Source organism: Sturnira hondurensis, unplaced genomic scaffold (genome assembly GCF_014824575.4).
Source record: "Sturnira hondurensis isolate 20B ecotype Veracruz unplaced genomic scaffold, ASM1482457v3 Scaffold0019006, whole genome shotgun sequence".
Taxonomy (NCBI): domain Eukaryota; kingdom Metazoa; phylum Chordata; class Mammalia; order Chiroptera; family Phyllostomidae; genus Sturnira; species Sturnira hondurensis.
Genome location: NW_028091637.1, coordinates 10,577,537 through 10,597,868, shown reverse-complemented (window position 1 = coordinate 10,597,868; position 20,332 = coordinate 10,577,537). Strand labels below are relative to the sequence as shown.

Here is a 20,332-nt window from a genome sequence, read left to right as displayed (position 1 = left end):
TTCCTATACTTTATAACAGTAATTTTTAAAGATTATTCTCTATCAAAAAGTATATTTATTTTATCCAAGAATATAAAAATCTGAAGATAAAGATTAAAATACAGATTGGTAAGCAGTTTGTTTACTAAAACTTTTAAAAATTTCTAACTTTCAAACTGAACATGTAGATAGGTCTACCATTTTACACTGACACTGAGTTTTAAAACATTTTCAATAATTTACTCCTACTGGAAGGTAGAAGGCTGAGGCCAGTTTATTTCTTAAGGTCACAACTTTTGATTTTTGTTAAGACAAGAATACAATTTAGTTGGATGTTAGAATTTACATAGTAATAAAGAGAAACACTTTTTGAAAGAGTCTCTTGGAAATCAAGTAGGGAAGCCCTTGCACCTGAAGCTGGTGGAGAAACTGAACTGAGCACAAATGTTTGGCCTCCCTTAATGGATACGGAGAATGAGCTACAGTCCTCCGCCTAGAATTGCCAGGGAGGTGACTTTTTAGTTTTTCCTTATAGAATTTGGGAACAGTTCTTAGTGACCCATCTGGTTTTGATTGTTTGATTCCATTTTTTTAAATAGTCCAGTGAAGGCAAAAGTAATAGGAATATTTTCGTTAAACTTGTTTGGCTTTTGTTTGTCCATCAGAGGTTCTGCTAATAATGTAACTTAATAAGAATAAACAGGATATATTACAATATCCTGAGTTTAAAATATCGGGGTTTGATTTGAGCTTTTGAATTATATCCTGATATTACAATAGTAGGTATTTCCCTACCCCTTTTAAAATGTAACTTTATAAAGTACCAACAGTTGCATCTTCATTATCAAGTAACTACTTTTGAAACTTTCAATTTTTTCAAATACAATTTGGTTCATTTTCAAGGGTCTCTGTAAAGGGCCTGATAGTAACTGCGGATTTATAGGCCAAAATGATCTTTGTCACAACTACCTACCTCTGCCATTATAGCATGGAGGTGTCCATAAATACTGTGTAACCAAATGAATGTGGTTGGCATGCAACAAAACTTTATTTATGACATGGAAATTTAAATTCTCATGTAATTTTCATGTGCCACTAAATAGCCTTTTGGTTAAAAAAATATTTTAAATGTAAGAACCATTCTTAGCTTGCAGACCATAGTTTGCTAACTCCTGTTCTAAGGAAACTCTTGGTTACTGACACTAAAGTAGAAACAATGGTTCAGGTCCTCAGCTGGAGGAGCTCGTGGTACCGGTTGAAGGTTGAGACTGTTGGAAAACAATGTACTCTGGCTCCTGCTGGGTGAAACCATTCCTGTGCATTCCTGGGTGTTCTGGCTGTCCTCCATTTCTGATCTGTAATTCTTGTCTGAGTGCTCAGTGCTGCCTGGTGATTCTCTTCCCTTCATCTTTCCTGTCCTCTGTGGAGAACGTGTCAAATAGTCTGTCCTCAAAACTCCAGCCCTGTTCACCTCCCAACCCCATCTCATGCCCCAAGTATATGTCCTGGCCTCTTAGCTTACCAAGAAAATAGAAGCCATCAAGCAGAAATTCCATTTCCTGCCTCCAAACCAGCAAACTTAACCACATATAAACCCATTCTCCCAAAATTTTCTCCCAGTGAAATGGAAGGAGGGCCCACCTTGAAGGTGTTGTGAGGCTACGTAAATGTACACCCTATTTCTTGCTAATATGGTCTCATTGGCTGGGTCACGGATTTCTCATGAATTCCACTTGCTGATTAACATCCATTTTTGTTTTTCAACTTTGTTATGAGTTTATTCAGCATGGTATTCCATCATTTTAAGGATATGCAGTGCTCACTTTGGCAGCACATATACTAAAATTGGAATGATACAGAGAAGATTAGCATGGCCCCTGCACAAGGATGACACGGAAATTCGTGAAGCGTTCCATATTTTTACAGATCAATTTAAGAAGCTGAAGCTAACAAGAAGATTCTGATAAGCAATGAGAAGACAAAGAAACAATGCCCAAATGAAAGAAAAGGTGGAAGTCTCAGAAATAATGTCAGATGAAAGAGAGGCAAGTCAGCTCTCAGATATTGAATTCAAAGCACTAGTTATCAGGAAATTCAAAGAGCTCACAATGAGCTACCAGAAGCTAGAGGGGAGCTACCATGAGCTCTCCGCAAACTATCAGCATGAAAAAGGAAATAGAAACTATCAGCAAAGGCCAAGAGGAAATGAAGAATACAATTTCGGAACTGAAGAACACAGTAGAAGGAATGAAAATCAGGATTGATGAGGCAGAAGATCGGATCAGTGAGTTGGAGGACACAGTATAAAGAATCTCCCAGAAAGAGCAAGAAAGGAAAAAGAGGCTCAAAAAGAATGAAGAGGGACTAAGAGAAATGCAAGATAATATGAAACGTAATAATATCCAAATAATAGGAATACCAGAAGGAGAAGAAGAACAACAAGGGATAGAAAACCTATTTGAAAGAGTAATGATGGAAAATTTTCCTAATTTGGTGAGAGAAAAAGTTACACGAATCCAGGAATCACAGAGAGTCCCATTCAAGAGGAACCCAAAGAGGCCCACTTCAAGACACATCATCATTAAAATGGCAAAATTCCAAGACAAAGAGAGAATACTAAAGGCAGCAAGGGAGAAAAAGGAAGTAACATACAAGGGGGTCCCAATAAGGTTGGCTAATGACTTCTCAACGGAAACATTCCAAGCAAGAAGAGAATGGCAAGAAATATTTCAAGTAATGAGAACCAGAGGCCTACAACCAAGGCCACTTTACCCAGCAAGGCTCTCAATCAAGGTAGAAGGCCAAATAAAGAGCTTCCAAGACCAAAGAAGTCCAAAAGAATATGCCTCCTCCAAACCAGCTCTATAAGAAAAACTAAAAGGACTGCTTTAAGGAAAGGAAGGAAAAGACAGAGACAGAGAAGAACTGTGGTACACAAATGGCAATGAATAAGTACCTATCAATAATAACCTTAAATGTAAATGGATTAAATGCTCCAATCAAAAGACATAGAATAGCTGAATAGATAAGAAAACATGACCCACACATATGCTGCCTACAGGAGACCCACCTCAGGACAAAAGACCATCACAGAATAAAAGTGAAAGGATGGAAACAAATTTTCCAAGCAAATGGTCACGAAAAAAAAAGCCAGGGTAGCAATTCTAATATCAGACAAAATAGACTTCAAAAAAAGAGCCTTAAAGAGAGACCCAGAAGGTCACTTCATAATACTCAAGGGAAGAAGACATTAACATCATAAATATATATGCACCCAACATAGGAGCACCCAAATATATAAGAAAAATCCTAGAAAACTTCAAGAAAGATATTGACAGCAACACAATTATAGTAGGGGATTTTAACACCCCACTGTCAAAAATGGACAGATCTTCCAAACAAAATATCAACAAAGATATAGCTGCACTAAACAACACCCTAGATGAAATGGATTTGACTGATATATATAGAGCCCTTNATTGTTTGCAGATGACATGATAGTGTACATGGAAAATCCTATAGACTCTACCAAAAAACTGCTCGAACTAATAAATGAATTTGGCAAAACAGCAGGATACAAAGTCAATATCCAGACATCAAAGGCATTTTTGTATACCAACAATGAAACAGAAGAAGCAGAAATCAGGAAAAAAATCCCATTCGATATAGCAAAAAGAAAAATAAAATATCTGGGAATAAACCTAACCAAGGAGGTAAAAGACCTGTATGCAGAAAACTACACAACACTGAAGAAAGAAATCAAGGAAGATACAAACAAATGGAGACATATACCGCGTTCATGGATTGGAAGAATTAACATCATCAAAATGTCCATACTACCCAAAGCAATTTACAGATTCAATGCAATACCCATTAAAGTACCAATGGCATATTTCACAGACATAGAACAAACACTTCAAAAATTTATATGGAACCATAAAAGGCCCCGAATAGCAGCTGCAATGTTAAGAAAGAAGAACAAAGTAGGAGGGATCACAATACCTGATATCAAACTGTATTACAAGGCCACTGTAATCAAAACAGCCTGGTACTGGCATTACAACAGGCACATAGACCAGTGGAACAGAATAGAGAACCCAGAAATAAACCCAACTCTCTGCAGTCAATTAATATTCGACAAAGGGGGCAGTAACATAAAGTGGGGTAAAGATAGCCTCTTCAACAAATGGTGTTGGGAGAACTGGACACCTACATGCAAAAAAAATGAAACTCGAGCACCAACTTACATCATACACCAAAATAAATTCAAGGTGGATAAAAGACTTAAATATAAGCCGTGACACCATTAAAGTTTTAGAGGAGAACATTGGCAGGAAAATCTCAGATATTTCACGCAGCAACATTTTTACTGATATGTCCCCTAGAGCAAGGAATATAAAGGAAAGAATAAACAAATGGGATCTCATCAAAATAAAAAGCTGTGCAGCGAAAGAAAACAGTATTAAAATAAAAAGACAACCAACTGTATGGGAAAACATATTTGCCAACGATACCTCAGACAAAGGTTTAATCTCCAAAATATACAAAGAACTCACATGGCTTCACTCTAAGAAGACAACTAACCCAGTTAAAAAATGGGAAAAGGACTTGAACAGACACTTCTACAAGGAGGACATACAGAGGATCCAGAGACACATGAAGAGATGCTCAATATTGCTTGCTATCAGAGAGATGCAAATTAAAACCACAATGAGATACCACTTTACACCGGTGAGAATGGCTATCATAAACAAAGCAATAAACAACAAATGTTGGAGAGGGTGTGGGGAAAAGGGGACTCTGGTCCACTGTTGGTGGGATTGCAGACTGATACAACCATTATGGAAAACAGTATGAAATTTTCTCAGAAAACTAAAATTGGACTTGCCTTTTGACCCAGCAATTCCACTGCTAGGATTGTATCCTAAGAACCCTAAAACACCAATCCCAAAGAACCTATGCACCCAATGTTCATAGCAGCACAATTTACAATAGCCAAGAGTTGAAAGCAACCTAGGTGCCCGTCAGTAAACGAATGGATCAAAAAACCACGGTACATATACACAATGGAATTTTATGCTGCAGAAAGAAAGAAGGAGCTCCTACCTTTTGCAACATCATGGATGGAACTGGAAAGCATTATGCTGAGTGAAATAAGCCAGATGTTAAAGGACAAATACTATATGATCTCACCTTTAACAGGAAGCTAAACAACAAAACAAACAAGCAAGCAAAATATAACCAAAGACACTGAAATAGAGAACAGGCTTACAGTGACCAGAGGCGAGAGGGGAGGGAATTTCAGGGGAAATAGGGAAGGGATTTAGAGGAACCTATATAAAGGATACATGGACAACAACTGAGAAGGGTGGAAATGGGAGGGAGGGGGGAGCACAGGGGTGGAATGGGATGGGATGGGAGTAATAGACAGAAAACTGTACTTGAAAAATAATTAAATTTAAAAATTGGGGGGAAAAAAGAATATGCAGTGGGAGAGGAAAAGGAAGCCTGGTTTCCATTGGGTCTGACTCTGTCTCTTTCACACCATTTCTTTTGCTCTTATTTTCAAACAATTAATTCTCTGTTTGTTGTACTAATGTTGGTGTTGCTTAAAGTCTTATAGTAGACCCTCTTCTTTTACTTGCTACCTTCTCTGAAAAATAAACTACCCATTTCACTCTAATGACTCTCAAATACATCCTTAAAACCCTCATTTTTCCTCCTGCACTTCAGTCACTTGCCATCTTCAACTTCACAACTGCTCTGTCTCATGCATCAATGTATCTCATCAGGTGAAACCACATCTCCTCATTACTTAAGAATTTTGGCATCATTCTAGAAACTTCATTCAATCTTTGTTGATTTCAGCCTTATAAATATCCTCCATTCTCATTACTAATTCAGGGCACAATCATCTTTTGCTTGTTGTACCTCCTCCTCACCTCCTATCTCTAAATTCTTCACACTAAATTTTTTTGAAGGACTATTTTTTTCTTCTTTTAAAAGATTTTATTTATTTATCTTTAGAGGAGAAGGGAAGGAGAGAGGGAGAGAAATATCAATGCATGGTTGCCTCTCATTCATCCCCTGCTGGGAACTGGCCTGCAACCCAGGCATGTGCCCTGACTAGGAATTGAACCATGATCGGCTGGTTCGCAGGCCCCTGCGCTCAATCCACTGAGCTACACCAGCCAGGGCTAGGTGAATTGTTTTAAAAAAATTTTCTTGATTGATTTTTTAGAGAGAGAGTAAGGGATAGAGAAAGACAGAGATGGAGAGATACTGATTTGTTGTTCCACCTATTCATACATTCATTACTTGATTCTGTGTGTGCCCTTACTGGGAATTAAACCCACAACCTTGGCATGTTGGAACAACACTCTAACCAACTGAGCTACCCCGTTAAGGCTCCATGCTACGTTCTTTAGCAATCTTTCTAAAAGGTAAATCTTTCCTATAAGCTTAAAGCACTTCCGTGACTACTCATTCACCTGAAGAAAATGTTCAAACAAAACCTGTCATTTTGGCTTGTTATTGCCTCCTCCTTCTCATCTCAGCCTGAATTATGTTCATTTTCCCAAACGTGCCATGCACTTTTCCCTATAGCCTTAGCAGTATGCCATCAGGGACACTTCACTTTCGATTTCAAGCCTGGGTTAGTTCTTTACTCTGGATTGGAAACACTTCTCTGAAAGCTCACAGGACAGAAACAACCTGAAGCCTTGTCCCTAGAATGGACCATAGTGTTTGGGAGATACCTCATGCTATGAGCTGGGTTGGCTGGATTTTCCCATGTTCTAGGTTGAAGTCAAGTTTCCACATTAATAGCTTCTACATAATAGCAAGCTTCCATGATAACTGAAAGTTCTCTCCAACATGACATACGACATATGACAAGTGTCATATGTATGTATGAGACCATAGAGTGTCAGGCGATTTCCAGCATATAGTCCAGACATCTCAGAAAGGACGGATTAGAAAAGAGCTCTTTCTCAATACCATTGACATAGATGCCGGGTTTCTTTCCTGGTAGAGGAGTAATGTGTTTGGTGAATATAGTCGGCAAGCTGAAATTATCTAATGTCTATAACTTAATGAAGAAACTTTTTTTTACTTCAGATACCAGTATGGGAGTAAGTGATCCAACCACAATATATGTATGACAGTAATTTAGACATAAAGCTGCAAATGTATAATTTAAAGCCCCTTAATAATTTTATAGGAGAAGCAGTACAAAATAGTGATTAACAAGTATGGATAGTGGAGCTACCTTGCTTGGGTTCAAATTTGACCTCCAACACTTACTAACAGTGTGTGTGTTGGCTTCCTAATCTGTAAAAGATAGTTAATAGTAATGCCCACCTCGTCAGACTGTGATGATGATGAATGAGTTGACATATATAAAGCCTTTAGAAAGTACTATAAAAGTTTAAGTTTGAAAAATTAAGGAGCTCAAGGGTGATTTTTATTTTGACTCCTCTAGACCCATGTTTCCCCTCATATGTAAGGAGCATCATGTCAAAAACGATCCTATGTTCTAGCATTTGACTGTGAAGGAAGTAGTTGAAAGGAGCTACCTTCATGAGGTGTATGTCTTGATTGGCATTTTATGATCTCTGTAGTCCTTTCTACGTTTTGAAGTCCTGCTCCTGCATCTTGAGCAGCTAGAGTGAGAATTCAGTCCGTGACTACTGGAATGGGACCCGGTTGAACGCTCTGGAAGGCCACATTGGGTCTCCTGGAGAGTGTTCCAGGCATCTGAGCCACCTACAAGTCTAAGATTAGGAGACCGCGATGCATGACTTATCTGGGGAAAAGTAACAGTCATGGTATAAACACTTAATTTGTACCTCCAAACAGCAGTAATTGTTTTCGAGCCTTCACAGGAATAGTTTGAAAGTCTATTGCTTCTGAGGAGGAAAAAATAAATTAAAATTCCAGATGCCATGCTTTGGAAGCAGAAGTGGGGGCAGGTGTCTTTTAGTCTTAGGTTCTTTGTGAAAGTTATGCCTCAAGGATGTAGGGGCCTAGGAAAGAAGAGGATTTTTTACTTTTAATTTCCTTGATAAGGAGGTGAGGGAGAGACAGGAAAATCACATGCTCTTTTCCCCATACTATTCGTTTAACTCTTGTTTTAAAAACTATTTTGAATTTATCATAAAACTGAAAAGCATTCATCACTTTTATTTTCTAAGTGTTTTCTTCCATATAGGAACTTTGCATTGATGGCGACTAATTTGTGTGTTTTTCTTTTTTTTCTTTTTTTCTTTTTGCATGCTGTCCCCTGTGTTGGAACTCTCAATAGAGAGTAAGTTGGTTCAATATTTGTTGGAAACCTAACTTTATTGCATGACTGTGCAATTAACCCTTTTTCTCTATTTTCTCTCCCGAAGAGTTCATGCAGTGTTGGACCCTTTGCAATCCACGAAATGCTATTCGCAGTTATGCAAGCTGTCATTCTGTTTGGAGATGTGCTTTTTAATCTACTAATTAACCTGATTTGATTATGTTCTTCTGATTTGATGACTGGCACACCTAAGAGACAAGCAAGGTTAAGGAAAGGCTGCCTCGGTTGTAGAAGCTCAATTATTACAATTCTTTTGCAATGAATTAGAGTTGTGAGCTATGTTGGAGCATAAATTGATTCCATTGGATCATTAGCAATGTAATTCCCAAGTTTCACAGTTATTTTTAAAATTTAGTTCCAGCTTCCCCATATGAACTTTCTAATATTCTGTTAATGTCATTTCCTAAAAGTAAGCAGTGATTTTCAACATTTTCCTCAAAATTTTGTTGAATATTGTTATTTTATTCAACAAATATTGACTGTTTGTAGAAGTAGTGTTATTTTAGCATTTTCAGTTTTCATTTTCTCCTTTAATCACAAGGAAATGGGAGAATACCAACATCTGACAGTGAACTCTTTGTGATAGGACATTCCAATAAGAAATACTATGTGAAATTCCCAATATGTATTTTAGATAGATACATGTAGGCAGCATTGTTATTGAGTAAGTACCATTGGTAAGATACAAGTATCTTGAAAAAATAGTATAGTTCTATTTTCAGAATACTATAAAATCATATTTATATATTTTTATTTAGCTATACTCACATTAAATCTAATCAAAAGAAATTTCTACTTAGGAGACTCAAGGAAGTCTTCTTGAAGGGAATAGCAATTCAGTGTTTGACAGGAACATCAACTTTGGATATGTTAGCGTGAGAAGAAAGAGCCTGCTGGGCATAACTAGCATGAGGCCAGAGATGTGGAAGATTCGGAAAATTTATAGGAAAGAAAGACTTCAGTTTGGCTGGGATAAAGGGAGTCTTACACATCTTCCTTTGCTTTGGGGAAAAAGGGTTGACTACCAATTACTTACAGGGTAAATTTCACCTAAGAGAAAATTCTTACTCTTTAAGGAACTTTTCCTACACATTCATTGAACAACTTTATATTCGGTAGTCAGCCTCTAATAACTTTGGCTTGGTTCTAATATGTGATACAAGGCTGTATAAAAATATAGCCTTTATTTTCAAATGTTAAATATTCCAGATGGGAAGATATATAAATACAGAAAAGTTTAAACAGTACCTTAAAGCTATTCTCACCACAGTTTTCAAATAGGGAGAATCAGTGACTTATCCAAGAAGCTTCTGGGCTGGGACTTCCGTGGTGGTAGCAAATCACATACTGTGTGTAGATAGAGTGAGTGGAGAGTAGGGAAGGAAATCAGGAATGTGGGTGATATGTGCTCAGGGACAAAGAGTTTATGTTGCCACATAGTCCAAGATCAGTTTGAAGAGTTAGAAACTTCTCTAAGCATTCGAAAGACTATTCTGTAGACAGTGAAGGGCATTAATGGATTTTGTTTATATCAAAAGAATAATATCACAATTCGATGGTGAGAAAGAAGCAGGAGTTGGCCAGCTCTCCATTTTGTAAATCGAGTTATATCGGAACACAGCTGTGCTCACTTGTTTGCATACTGGGGCTGTGCTACAACAGCAAAGTTAAATAGTCATGACAGACACCACCATATGGCCTGCAAAGCTTAGAATATGTACTATCTGGCCTGTCACAGAAATGCTCTTCTCACCCCTGGTATACAGGAAGCAGAAAAACTAAAGTCAGGCTTCTACAGAAATCCAGACCTGAGAACAGAATGGCTGGTACCTACGATGATGGTGTGATCAACAGAGAGAGAGCCAGCTATTCCGGAGGTCATGGGACCTACTAGGCCAGATCAGAGCAGCCCTTTCAGGGAGGTCCCACTTCCTATGAAAAGGGAATCTGTGGAGACTGGCTCTTCAATCACCCCACATTTTGATGCCAAAGGGAAATGCATGGCAACAAGAATAGAAGAAAGGAGGGAAATAATAAGAGTAAAGCAGTGTCCAGCTACATTACTCTTGAAAAGGAAATGGCTCTTAATTTGGTGAACTAATTGTTGGAAAGGTAACTGTAAACAAAGTCAAAGTAGGAGAAAAGTCATTGGAGAGTTTCATGTTGAATAATAGTAAAGTGGGTAAGCTTAAGTTATCTAGCAATTGAGTGCATGGAACACAGCCAAAACCAGCTGTGGAAACCTGGGGCAAGTCACTTTTCTGGTTCTGTTCCCTAAGAACCAGGTAAAATGGGAGAGTTGACATAGGCATTCTCTTGTGCATGGTTTTCAGAATGGATTTTGGTATGGTGAAAGCTTAAACTTGTAATCTTCAGGAAAATAGGCAAGAGTTAGACAGTGGTGTGTGGGTAAACCAGGTTTGGGAGAAAGGCAGGAAGCCCTGATTTGTAGTGTTTTCTGTCATTTCAGATGTGTCAGTACTCCCACAATGGTATTTCAGGCCACCATCTAGCTCACAGAATTTCCAAATATTTCACAGTTGACTTTTCTAGGTAGGTGCTGACTCCAGCACACCTGGCTACATAGATTTGCCAGGTACCAGTAAAAGTGAGTACTAGATTAGATTCACGTGTTTGTCATAGCGTAGGTCTGGTGAAGTTCAATGGTATTCTGGGCCGAGTTGAGGGACAGATAGTTTTAGTGAGGCAGTTGGCTGAGTTTTGAATCTAATAGAAGTCAGGTTTTGTGGCTGTGGCTGTGGCCATGGTGGTTGCCGTGGGTGGGACAGAAGGTACTGACTGTATCATGAGTAAGAACAGTATTGAAGGGGTGCTGCCTGGGTAGCAGAGTGCTAGAAAATGGAAAGTAGCACGCTTTCTACTCTCACAGATTCAGAGCATCTTCCACAATAATGAAAGTGTATTTTTCCAATTCATACTCAAATGTTAAAGCTTAGTTATAATTTCAATAGGGAAAAAAACCTTCATTTCTAACATGAGAAAAATGGGCATTCATATGTAATTGTATAAAGGAAATTCAAGAAATAAAATAGGTACTGAGAATAAAACTTGTAACTTTCAAATTAAAAGAGCTACTTTCAGATTAATCTTTTTAAACCATAGATTTTATAACTGTGATTTTAAATTGTCTCAATACAACATGCCTGACATTGTCTTAAGATTTACTTTCTATTTACCTAGAAACAAATTTTCCAGTATGCTGTGGAATTTCTTGTAGAGATATAATACACATTAAGTAAGTCACTTTCCATAAGTATTTTAATGACATACTTATGTCATTTATGATCATTAGCATCCCTTCCCTTAAATGTTTTTTATCTTACAACATTTCTTAAAGTAATGGATTAATATTGGAACTAATTATAAAACTCATCAATAGAAATGGAGGCTAATAGCATGCCATCCAGGACATTTTAGAAATCATTAAAATTTAGATGTATATGTGTATTCTGAATTTATTTTATTTTAGTTACAGTTATCATTATGCCAAATTATTTAAGTTATTATTGGGGCAGTTTTAGAAAACATTTATCTTAAAACAAAAAAAATATGTGGTAACTGACATTTTGAGAAATCCGAGGAGCCTCTATTTAGCCCATTAGGTCAGAGTGATCTTACACTTCGTGGTAGCTGTCAGCACAGTCATCTTCTGGTGACTGCAGTGCCACAGAGCTGAGCGCCAGTGAAGCCTATAGGTCGTTCCTTGTCCTAAATTTTAGATGAAGTGGATTTCAGTTTAACCAGTTTGAGCCATAGGTGTGCCAGTCATTATGGCCAACGTTTCTTTACCAAGTGATGCTGCATGGAATAGCTAATTGTCGAACTTCAGCAGAAGTTGGATAACATTTCAAATGCTCTTGTGTCACAGAGTCCAATGAAAGGCAAGAGAGATTATTTTTCTGCTTGGCTGCCAATCGCTGTGCCTCTGATTCCTATATTCCTTTCTAGTACAGTTTGAATTGATCATAAATGTGAATATTTCCTCCTTTTTCTCCCCCCTACCCTGTTTATCAACTGTAGGTGTTCAGCATGTTTTTGGAGACTTTAGTGGACTTCATACAAGTCCACAAAGACGATCTTCAAGATTGGTTGTTTGTACTGCTGACACAACTACTAAAAAAAATGGGTGCTGATTTGCTTGGGTCTGTTCAGGCAAAAGTTCAGAAAGCCCTTGATGTTACAAGGTAATCTTCTCATATATTTCAAGTTTAACTGATAATAATCAGGAATATTTAGTTTCTGTGTTAGAAGTTCAGGTATCTGGAGTCTTTTCAAACTATTGGGATTACACAGACTCCATTTTTAAATTGTTAATGATGCCCATTCACACGGTACATTTCATGTAGCACTGGTCCTTAGATCAAATACTGCTTTCTTTCATGAAAATTTCCTTAACATTTGTGGATTAATTTAAAGTGGCATTGTTTTTTATCATAATTAAGATGGATCTGCTGAGTTGCGGTAAAGATTTTAGTCAATTTAATGTAAAAATAAAATATTTTCTAAGTTTAAAAAGAATATTTTATTAATGCATTGAAATATTTATTATCTTTTTAAAGAAAATTTGGCCCTGACTGCTGTGGCTCAGTACATTAGGCATTGTCCTGCAAAATGAAAAGTCACAGGTTCAATTCCCAGTCAGGGCACATGCCTCGGTTGTGGGCCAGGTCCCTGGTTGAGGGCACATTGATGTTTTTCTCTCTCTCCCCTTCTCCCTCCCTTCTCTCTCTCTCTAAAAAATTAACTAACAATTTTTTTAAAGATTTTGAACCAGTGATATATTTTTACTTTCTTGTGTAGAAGGTTAAAGTGAATTATTTCAAATATTCTATCCATTTATGAAGTTGAAGTGAGCGTATAATTTAGATATTAGGTGTGGGGAAACATCTCTGATAAAGGTGAACAGTTTCTGAATATGGTTTGAGAAAGAGAGGAAGGCAGGGGGGCTGGGAGAGAGAAGCATTGTTTGATTGCCTCTTGTACATGCCCTGACCTGGAATTGGACTGACAACCTAGGTATGTGCCCTGGCGGTAAATCAAACCCACAACCTTTTGGTATATGGGATGACTCTCTAACCACTGAGTAACCAGCCAGAGCTTGAATCCATAGATTTTTTTTTAAATCCATAGTCAAGGCAAAATAGACCATTATTTACTATAGTGTTACTTTTTAACTCCCTACAGGAGATAAATAAAAATGTTCAGATTTTTTCTGGGAATAGTTTTTATTGTGTATTGTTTCACAAAGTCTGTACCACATACAGATACATATACTTAATGTATACTTTTTAAATGACATTATATTTTGGTATTAAGCATAATTTCCTGTTAAGTTTGCTAAATACTTACTTGCTGTTTTTATTTTGTTTTGCTTTTCCCCCCATATTTTAGAGAATCTTTTCCAAATGATCTTCAGTTCAATATTTTAATGAGATTTACAGTTGATCAGACTCAAACACCAAGTTTGAAGGTAAAAATTTGAAGTCTTTTGAAGACATTATAAGGAATTTAAATGTCTTAGTAATAAAGTTATGTTAATATATATCTGTCACATGAGAAGCTATTCAATCCATGGATTTTGTTTTTATAAACTTTCAGACAGCCAAGCCAGCACTTCGGGACCAGCTTCACTCTTTTTGGAGCTCTAAGGTTTTTTGTTTTTGTTTTAATCTGCATTATTTCTTTTCTTAACTCTCTTTACAATCTCTGCAGTGTTTCAGATAATGTTTGTGTGCATTTGCGTTCAACTACTAACCTTTGTGAGCCTTGTAAGCATGCGCATAATTCAATTTCAAATGTTACTCAAATGCCAGGCTGTTCCTCGGAGAAGCTTCCAGGGGGTACACATTTAAAAGGCAACACAGTATGGCCATCTAACCCTAAGCTCGTAATGCAGACTTGCTCTATAAAGTCTTATCTGATTTTATGTTTGTGATTTCCCAATACTTCTCTTAAAAATTTAGATTCTGAATAGGTGTTTTGGGTGAAATGTCAGTTTTGCCTATATTTACTTTAGTAAGCAAAAAAATTTAAGTTTAATCTCAGTACTATTCTCCTTACTTGAAATAGTAACATGTTTTTTCTTTTTTTTCAATGTGGTATTTCTGATGTGTGCATAAAATTTAGAATCAGGATTAACTTCCTCAATTGTTATCAGCACACATTTTCCAGTTAATTTATGGGAAAACTAGATGGATTCCAATTTGTTATAAAAGTAATTATTAAATTTAAATTAAAAACAATTTAATATAAACGAAGAACTCCTAAAGCTTTTCCTAAAAATATTTCTTAGTGAGTATTATTAAATGAGATTTAAAGTCAGGGAAATAACAAGCATATGTACATTCTTATATTTTTCTGCTCTGTTTTGCACGAAATACATTTCCACAAGCATTACTGCCCAAGACTGATTTTGTTTAAGTTTCTGAATATGATTTTGCCTTAAAATTATGATTATGTTTCTTACCAGGGTTGGCTTACATTCAACATAATGTTATTTTCTCAGCGCTGCTTTCTGAGGGAAATTCCATCTCTTAATTTTGAAAAGCAACCTGCAGAAGAGAATAATTTACTTGATACTGTTGAGAAATATTTTTAGAACTCATTCCTTTTATTTTTTATTTTTTAAGGTTTTATTTTTTTTAGATAGAGGAGGACGGAAGGGAGAAAGAAAGAAACATTGATGTGTGATCCCTTGCCTCTCCCATAGCCCAGCTGGGGACCTGGCCTGCAACCCAGGCATGTGTCCCGACAGGGAATCTAACCTGCAACCTTTTAGTTCATAAGCCTGCACTTAGTCCACTGAGCCACACCAGCCAGGGCAGAACTCATTCTTTGTCCAAGGCATTGTGCTAAGCATTTAAATTTATAGTGGCATATAAAACATTATAAAATTGTATTACTATTGTCTATAATAACTGATAAACTGTAAACTATAAATAGGGATATGATTTAGGTATGATTTTATATTTTTCACAGTGTGTCATGGTTAAATATAAGAAAGTAATAAGATAGGAAGAAATAGTAATGCAAAGTGATTTTATTTGACTAAGTATTTTTTAAAAATAAGTGTAATTTGTTGACTTCTTTTTTCTGGGTTTCACAAATACGTAGAATTATATACACCTTAGCAATTAGATTATTTTTTGCTGTCTTAAGAATTCACATTTGTCTTATGAAAATTATAGACTATAACCTTCTGAAATACCCTACTAAAATGTAAACTTTCAAATGATTACATGTGTATTGTGGTGATTTTGCCCATTTGGTATAATAAACACCTATTTTTTGAAACCCTTTTAAAACTTTACATACCTCTACAAATTACCAAGACACTGCAGAAATTGAATCTCATCTTGCAAATAATGGTGGCAAATTTAAACAAAATACATTGATGTTCATGTTTTTACTTTACTGTAGCAGCTTTCAGGTGTTAAGACTGACAGAATGATATGGCTTGAAGAAGGCAGAATCACGTGTGCTGCCATAATTTAGTGGGGCCTGCGACTGCACAATTAGCCATTAAGTCTGTTTTCCGTTCCACTGTGCATTTTACTCAAGGGTGGCTGATAGGTTAACTCTTGGTTCTTTTCAATCCATTTCATAAAATTACAAATTACTTCTTAAAAGTTATTCATTAGGAAATGAAGAATGTAATTTGATCCCTTATGTCTTGTTTGTTTGTTTTTCTGGAAACAGAAAAGGGAAAATACCCAAGCATCAGAAATGTATTGTAATATTTTATTTCCTGTATATTAGCTTGGAACTCTCCAAAGACCTTGTTTTTAATTGAGTGAGAGAAATGACACATTAATATCAATAATAAGGGAAGAAAGAGCACAGAAAAACTGATTACCTTAATCTTTGGCACTGTATTTTCAACATTACTGTCTCAACCATACATTTAAACCTTCCTTTGAAGTCAGGACATCGGCAGTTAGTGTACGTTGGCATCTTCTGTATCTAAGGGCTGTGCACTCTGCCCGGTGCCATCTCTGAAGTGTATTGGTAAAGCCTTAGAGAGCCATTATTTAGAAATCCTGGAATGTCCGAAGATGGAATTTAAAAATAGTGGTTTTCAATCTATTTTCTGCCCCAACATACCTGAAAGAAGGGAGATAATTTAACCAACACTTTTCATAAGAATAAAAAGGGCTAATTCTAAGGAAGAAGTGTGCTGTGCCGCACCTCCTGCTGATATTGAAGCCTGCATCCACCGTGTAGCCACACTTCAGAAATTCACGGAAGACTAATAAGACTTTTTAAAGTACTTATAACTCGTATACAAAAAAGTATCGTCTTTCCTCTGGTGGTAGTTGTGTAAAACTTTTTTGTGACAGTTCTTTTGGAAGGTAATTCTAACACTTGGTGGACCTGTTAAAGAACCTGATCTCATTGTATGAGTTTTACTGTTATACTTGGCAAAAACCCTGTGTTGCCCACCTTAATTACTCACTCATTCGATGTGTAATGCCTTTCAAAATACTTTGGTTCATTTCCCCCAAAGCCCAATTACACCCAGTTGATAAACACAGGCTTTCAGGGAGTCTAGACAAGAGTCAGCTATAAGCTCCAAATGCAGACTCAAGGAGAGGTGTATAATTTTGTCAAGAGAATCTTCAGCAGTTGTTCAAACACGGGCAGTGAAACATCCGGGACGTAAAAGTTCCATGTGTGAAAAACAAAAGTTCACATTGTCATATCCTTGTACCTCAGGTAGGTGGGTGGTTGTTTAATTCTTTATTGTTGTTGTTTTCCTTTTTATTTGTCAAAAAATAATCACCTAGTTGTTTTTGAAGTGTTCTCAGAATCCCTCAGTGACCACCTGACTGTCCTCTCTCATTGTGCTCACCTCTGCAGGTGAAGGTCGCTATCCTTAAATATATAGAAACTCTGGCCAAACAGATGGATCCAGGAGATTTTATAAATTCCAGTGAAACTCGCTTGGCAGTCTCTCGGGTTATCACTTGGACAACAGAACCCAAAAGTTCTGATGTTCGGAAGGTACGTTTTAATATAAGGCTTAGAAAATAAATTAGAAAAGCAATTCAGTCATTTTGGATTACCAGTGAAGGAAGCTAGTATTTTCAGGACATTACCAGTTAGCATTGACATGAAGACCTTTTAAAAAAAATCTCTTTTAAATTATGTTAAGTTTTATCCACTTAATATAATTTCAAATTTAGGATTAAAAAATTATCCTTGCCATAATCCTCTCAACCTCTAATCTTACAACCATTCAAAGTATTCCAAATCTTTCCCCTTGTATTTACTCACGCATTTCAAGTAAGACCTCACACCTTTCTTGACTTACCAACTATAGGCATTATTGACTGATCTGTTGATGAATTTAGTCATTATGTATCTGTCTACCTTGGTAAATTAGGGTTTTGCGTTCTCGTATTATTCCCACATCCTTTCCACTGGTGTTGGTCGCCAGTGGAAGAGATTCACATTTTGACTTGGGAATTCACATTTCTACTCCTGTACCACGTGAATAACTCCTTTCTAGTTTTTTTAAGTATCTGTCAGTATTTTCAACATCCCTGCCACATGCCTATGGCTGATATTTTCCATATCCTCAAGAATATAGATAATTTTTATTTTCTGGGAAGCTCCTTCCTAGACCTTCCGTTCTTTTCACCATATTCCTGAGACTTCTGTTTACCCCTAATCATTTATTTCCTACATCCTATATCGAGCTCATTTTTTCAATATTTGCTGCAAAAGAGCATGTAGAGTATGAATTTTGTGACCTTTATTTTTATGCATCTTCTCATAGTCATTTGTTAGGAAACTGAAGCACCACTGTATGTTGATAGAGTAACCCTGGAACTGTCCACTTAATTTTTGCTGTTGATTTTTTTAGTTTGTATTTGTTGTATTTCCGTATTTCCTTTCTTTCAACAAAGAGATTTTAAAGCATATAAGAACATCCTTTTTATGGGAAAGATAGCCTTGTGCTATTGAACAGAAACGTTAGTAAAGAAAATGGACTCCTTCTAGTAACCAAAATATGTCCATCTACTTCTTGTGTCCTTTGTGTTCTAGGCAGCACAGTCCGTGCTGATTTCCCTATTTGAACTCAACACCCCAGAGTTTACAATGTTATTAGGAGCTTTACCAAAAACTTTTCAGGATGGTGCTACCAAGCTTCTTTATAATCATCTTCGAAACACTGGCAACGGAACTCAGGTATTTTTCTATTATTTTTCTTGGCTGTTGCATAATATTATGGGGTGTTTTTTTTAACAATAATCCTTTCTTTTACATAAAGTAAACTTTTGACCCTGGTTAGGAATTTTACATCTACATCGGCCATTTCCTGAGCCAAAGTAAATATTGTCCTAGAAAGGATAGAGTCCTTGGGTCTGTCCTGTTTCTATTATAATTCGGTGCACATTAGGGTGGCAGTGAATGGTAGCCACAGTATGGACAAGGAAAGCAAAGCTGTGAGCCAGAACTTAGATGAAGACATCCGCTTTGTAAGCCATTAGAATTAGAACATGCTTTTTTAGATCAGCTAGTTCCTGAGGACTGGACTGGTGGGATGCTTTATACCAGGGTTAACAAGTCAGTCCATACAGGGTGATGCTTAAAAAGGTTAAGTTAGTCCACACTTAATACTTACAGGCTTGTCGGTCCAGAGGTGCTTGGGTATACTGGGTTTTGTTTGGGGGAAATACAGTTTGAGTAAATGAAACATTCCAGTGTTGCACAGCAAAATGGTAGAGGATTATTTACATAATATGCCTTTGGAATTGAACTTGTCTGTAAAAGACAGGCACACCTTTGATAATGGGTAAAGGAGAAAATAGATTTACTTATAGCAGGCTTAAGGTAAAGTCTGAGGGTTAAGGTAAAATCTGAGAACAATTTCCTGGGACTCAGTTACCTTTTTAAAAGCAGAAGGGGTTATTTTGGTACATCTTCAGAGAGAGGCAGATTTTTAATATGACGAGATTTTTTTATGCCTTTGGTGTCTTTGTGAAAATCATTTGTAAAGCAAACTCAAGGAGGAATAAAATTTGAGCATTAGTAATGTTTGGAGAAAGGAAATTGGCTCAGAAGAGGAAAACTAATTTAAAATTATTAATTTGGGATCTATTAAATCTTTGAGGAAAAGATATTGATAATATTTGAGAGTCAGAAGTGGATGAGGAGAACAAAAAAAGAGTAGATTTCTGAATGGAAAGAAATGTTTTTCTCTGCAGAAATCAGAGATAAGGACATGAATAATTAAAATACAGATTTTCAATATGGCTTTTGTATTATTCAGCTTCTTAATGTGTGTTTTCCTAAGACCCCTTTGGTTGAACTTAACTGTCATATGTTAATATTTATTTGATTCCCTCCATCAGAGTTCCATGGGGAGTCCTTTAACAAGACCAACACCACGTTCACCAGCCAACTGGTCCAGTCCTCTTACTTCTCCCACCAACACATCACAGAATACTTTGTCTCCAAGGTAATAAAGGGGTAGTTTTCTGTCATGGTTTGTTACTGCAAATTCCCATTATTAGAAAACAGACATTAATATAATTTCAGCTGATTTCCACTTGACTTGAAAAGTCTTAGACACATAGAAACTTAGAAGATTCAAAAAATATAACATTTATTCCAAAAGTAATCCTTTAAATTAAGGCATACAATACAGAATTTTTTAATAAGTCAAAAGGAAACTTACACAATTTTCTAAATTACTGGTTGCTACATTGAATAGTATAGTTTCTCAGATATGCTGTACAAATTCAGTAAATTGCAAATTCTTTTAGTTATACTACTTGGTAAAAAGGGTGAGATTAAGTTATTACAGTGAATGATATTTAGATCTAAGTTGGCCTACCACTTCTAAAAACAGGAAAAAATAAGCTTATAAACAAAAAAACATAAAAATAGAGAAGAATAGAAAAGGGATAAATATGCCCTGGCTGGTGTAGCTCAGTGGATTGAGCATGGGCCTGTGAAGCAAAGGGTCACTGGTTC

The 20,332-nt window shown here is 36.5% G+C and overlaps 1 protein-coding gene and 1 non-coding gene across 44 annotated transcripts in view; both read left to right on the top strand.

The window, feature by feature from the left end:
* CLASP2 (cytoplasmic linker associated protein 2) overlaps window positions 1-20,332 on the top strand; it is a 170,544-nt gene that overhangs the window by 125,787 nt on the left and 24,425 nt on the right. For 16 of the 43 annotated variants that reach the window (XM_037070829.1, XM_037070802.1, XM_037070799.1 and 13 more), the window contains 5 exons: window positions 12,368-12,531; window positions 13,739-13,817; window positions 17,207-17,350; window positions 18,398-18,541; window positions 19,708-19,814. In XM_037070829.1, coding sequence (XP_036926724.1) covers window positions 12,368-12,531; window positions 13,739-13,817; window positions 17,207-17,350; window positions 18,398-18,541; window positions 19,708-19,814 — 638 coding nt within the window. Of the gene's footprint in view, window positions 1-2,508; window positions 2,512-12,367; window positions 12,532-13,738; window positions 13,818-13,945; window positions 13,997-17,206; window positions 17,351-18,397; window positions 18,542-19,707; window positions 19,815-20,332 lie in introns of all 43 variants that reach the window. The other 27 variants (XM_037070788.1, XM_037070793.1, XM_037070790.1 and 24 more) reach the window with 3 other exon arrangements.
* On the top strand, window positions 1,795-1,901 carry LOC119004124 (U6 spliceosomal RNA). Its single transcript, XR_005070119.1, has one exon. It is a non-coding gene; the product is annotated as a U6 spliceosomal RNA (small nuclear RNA).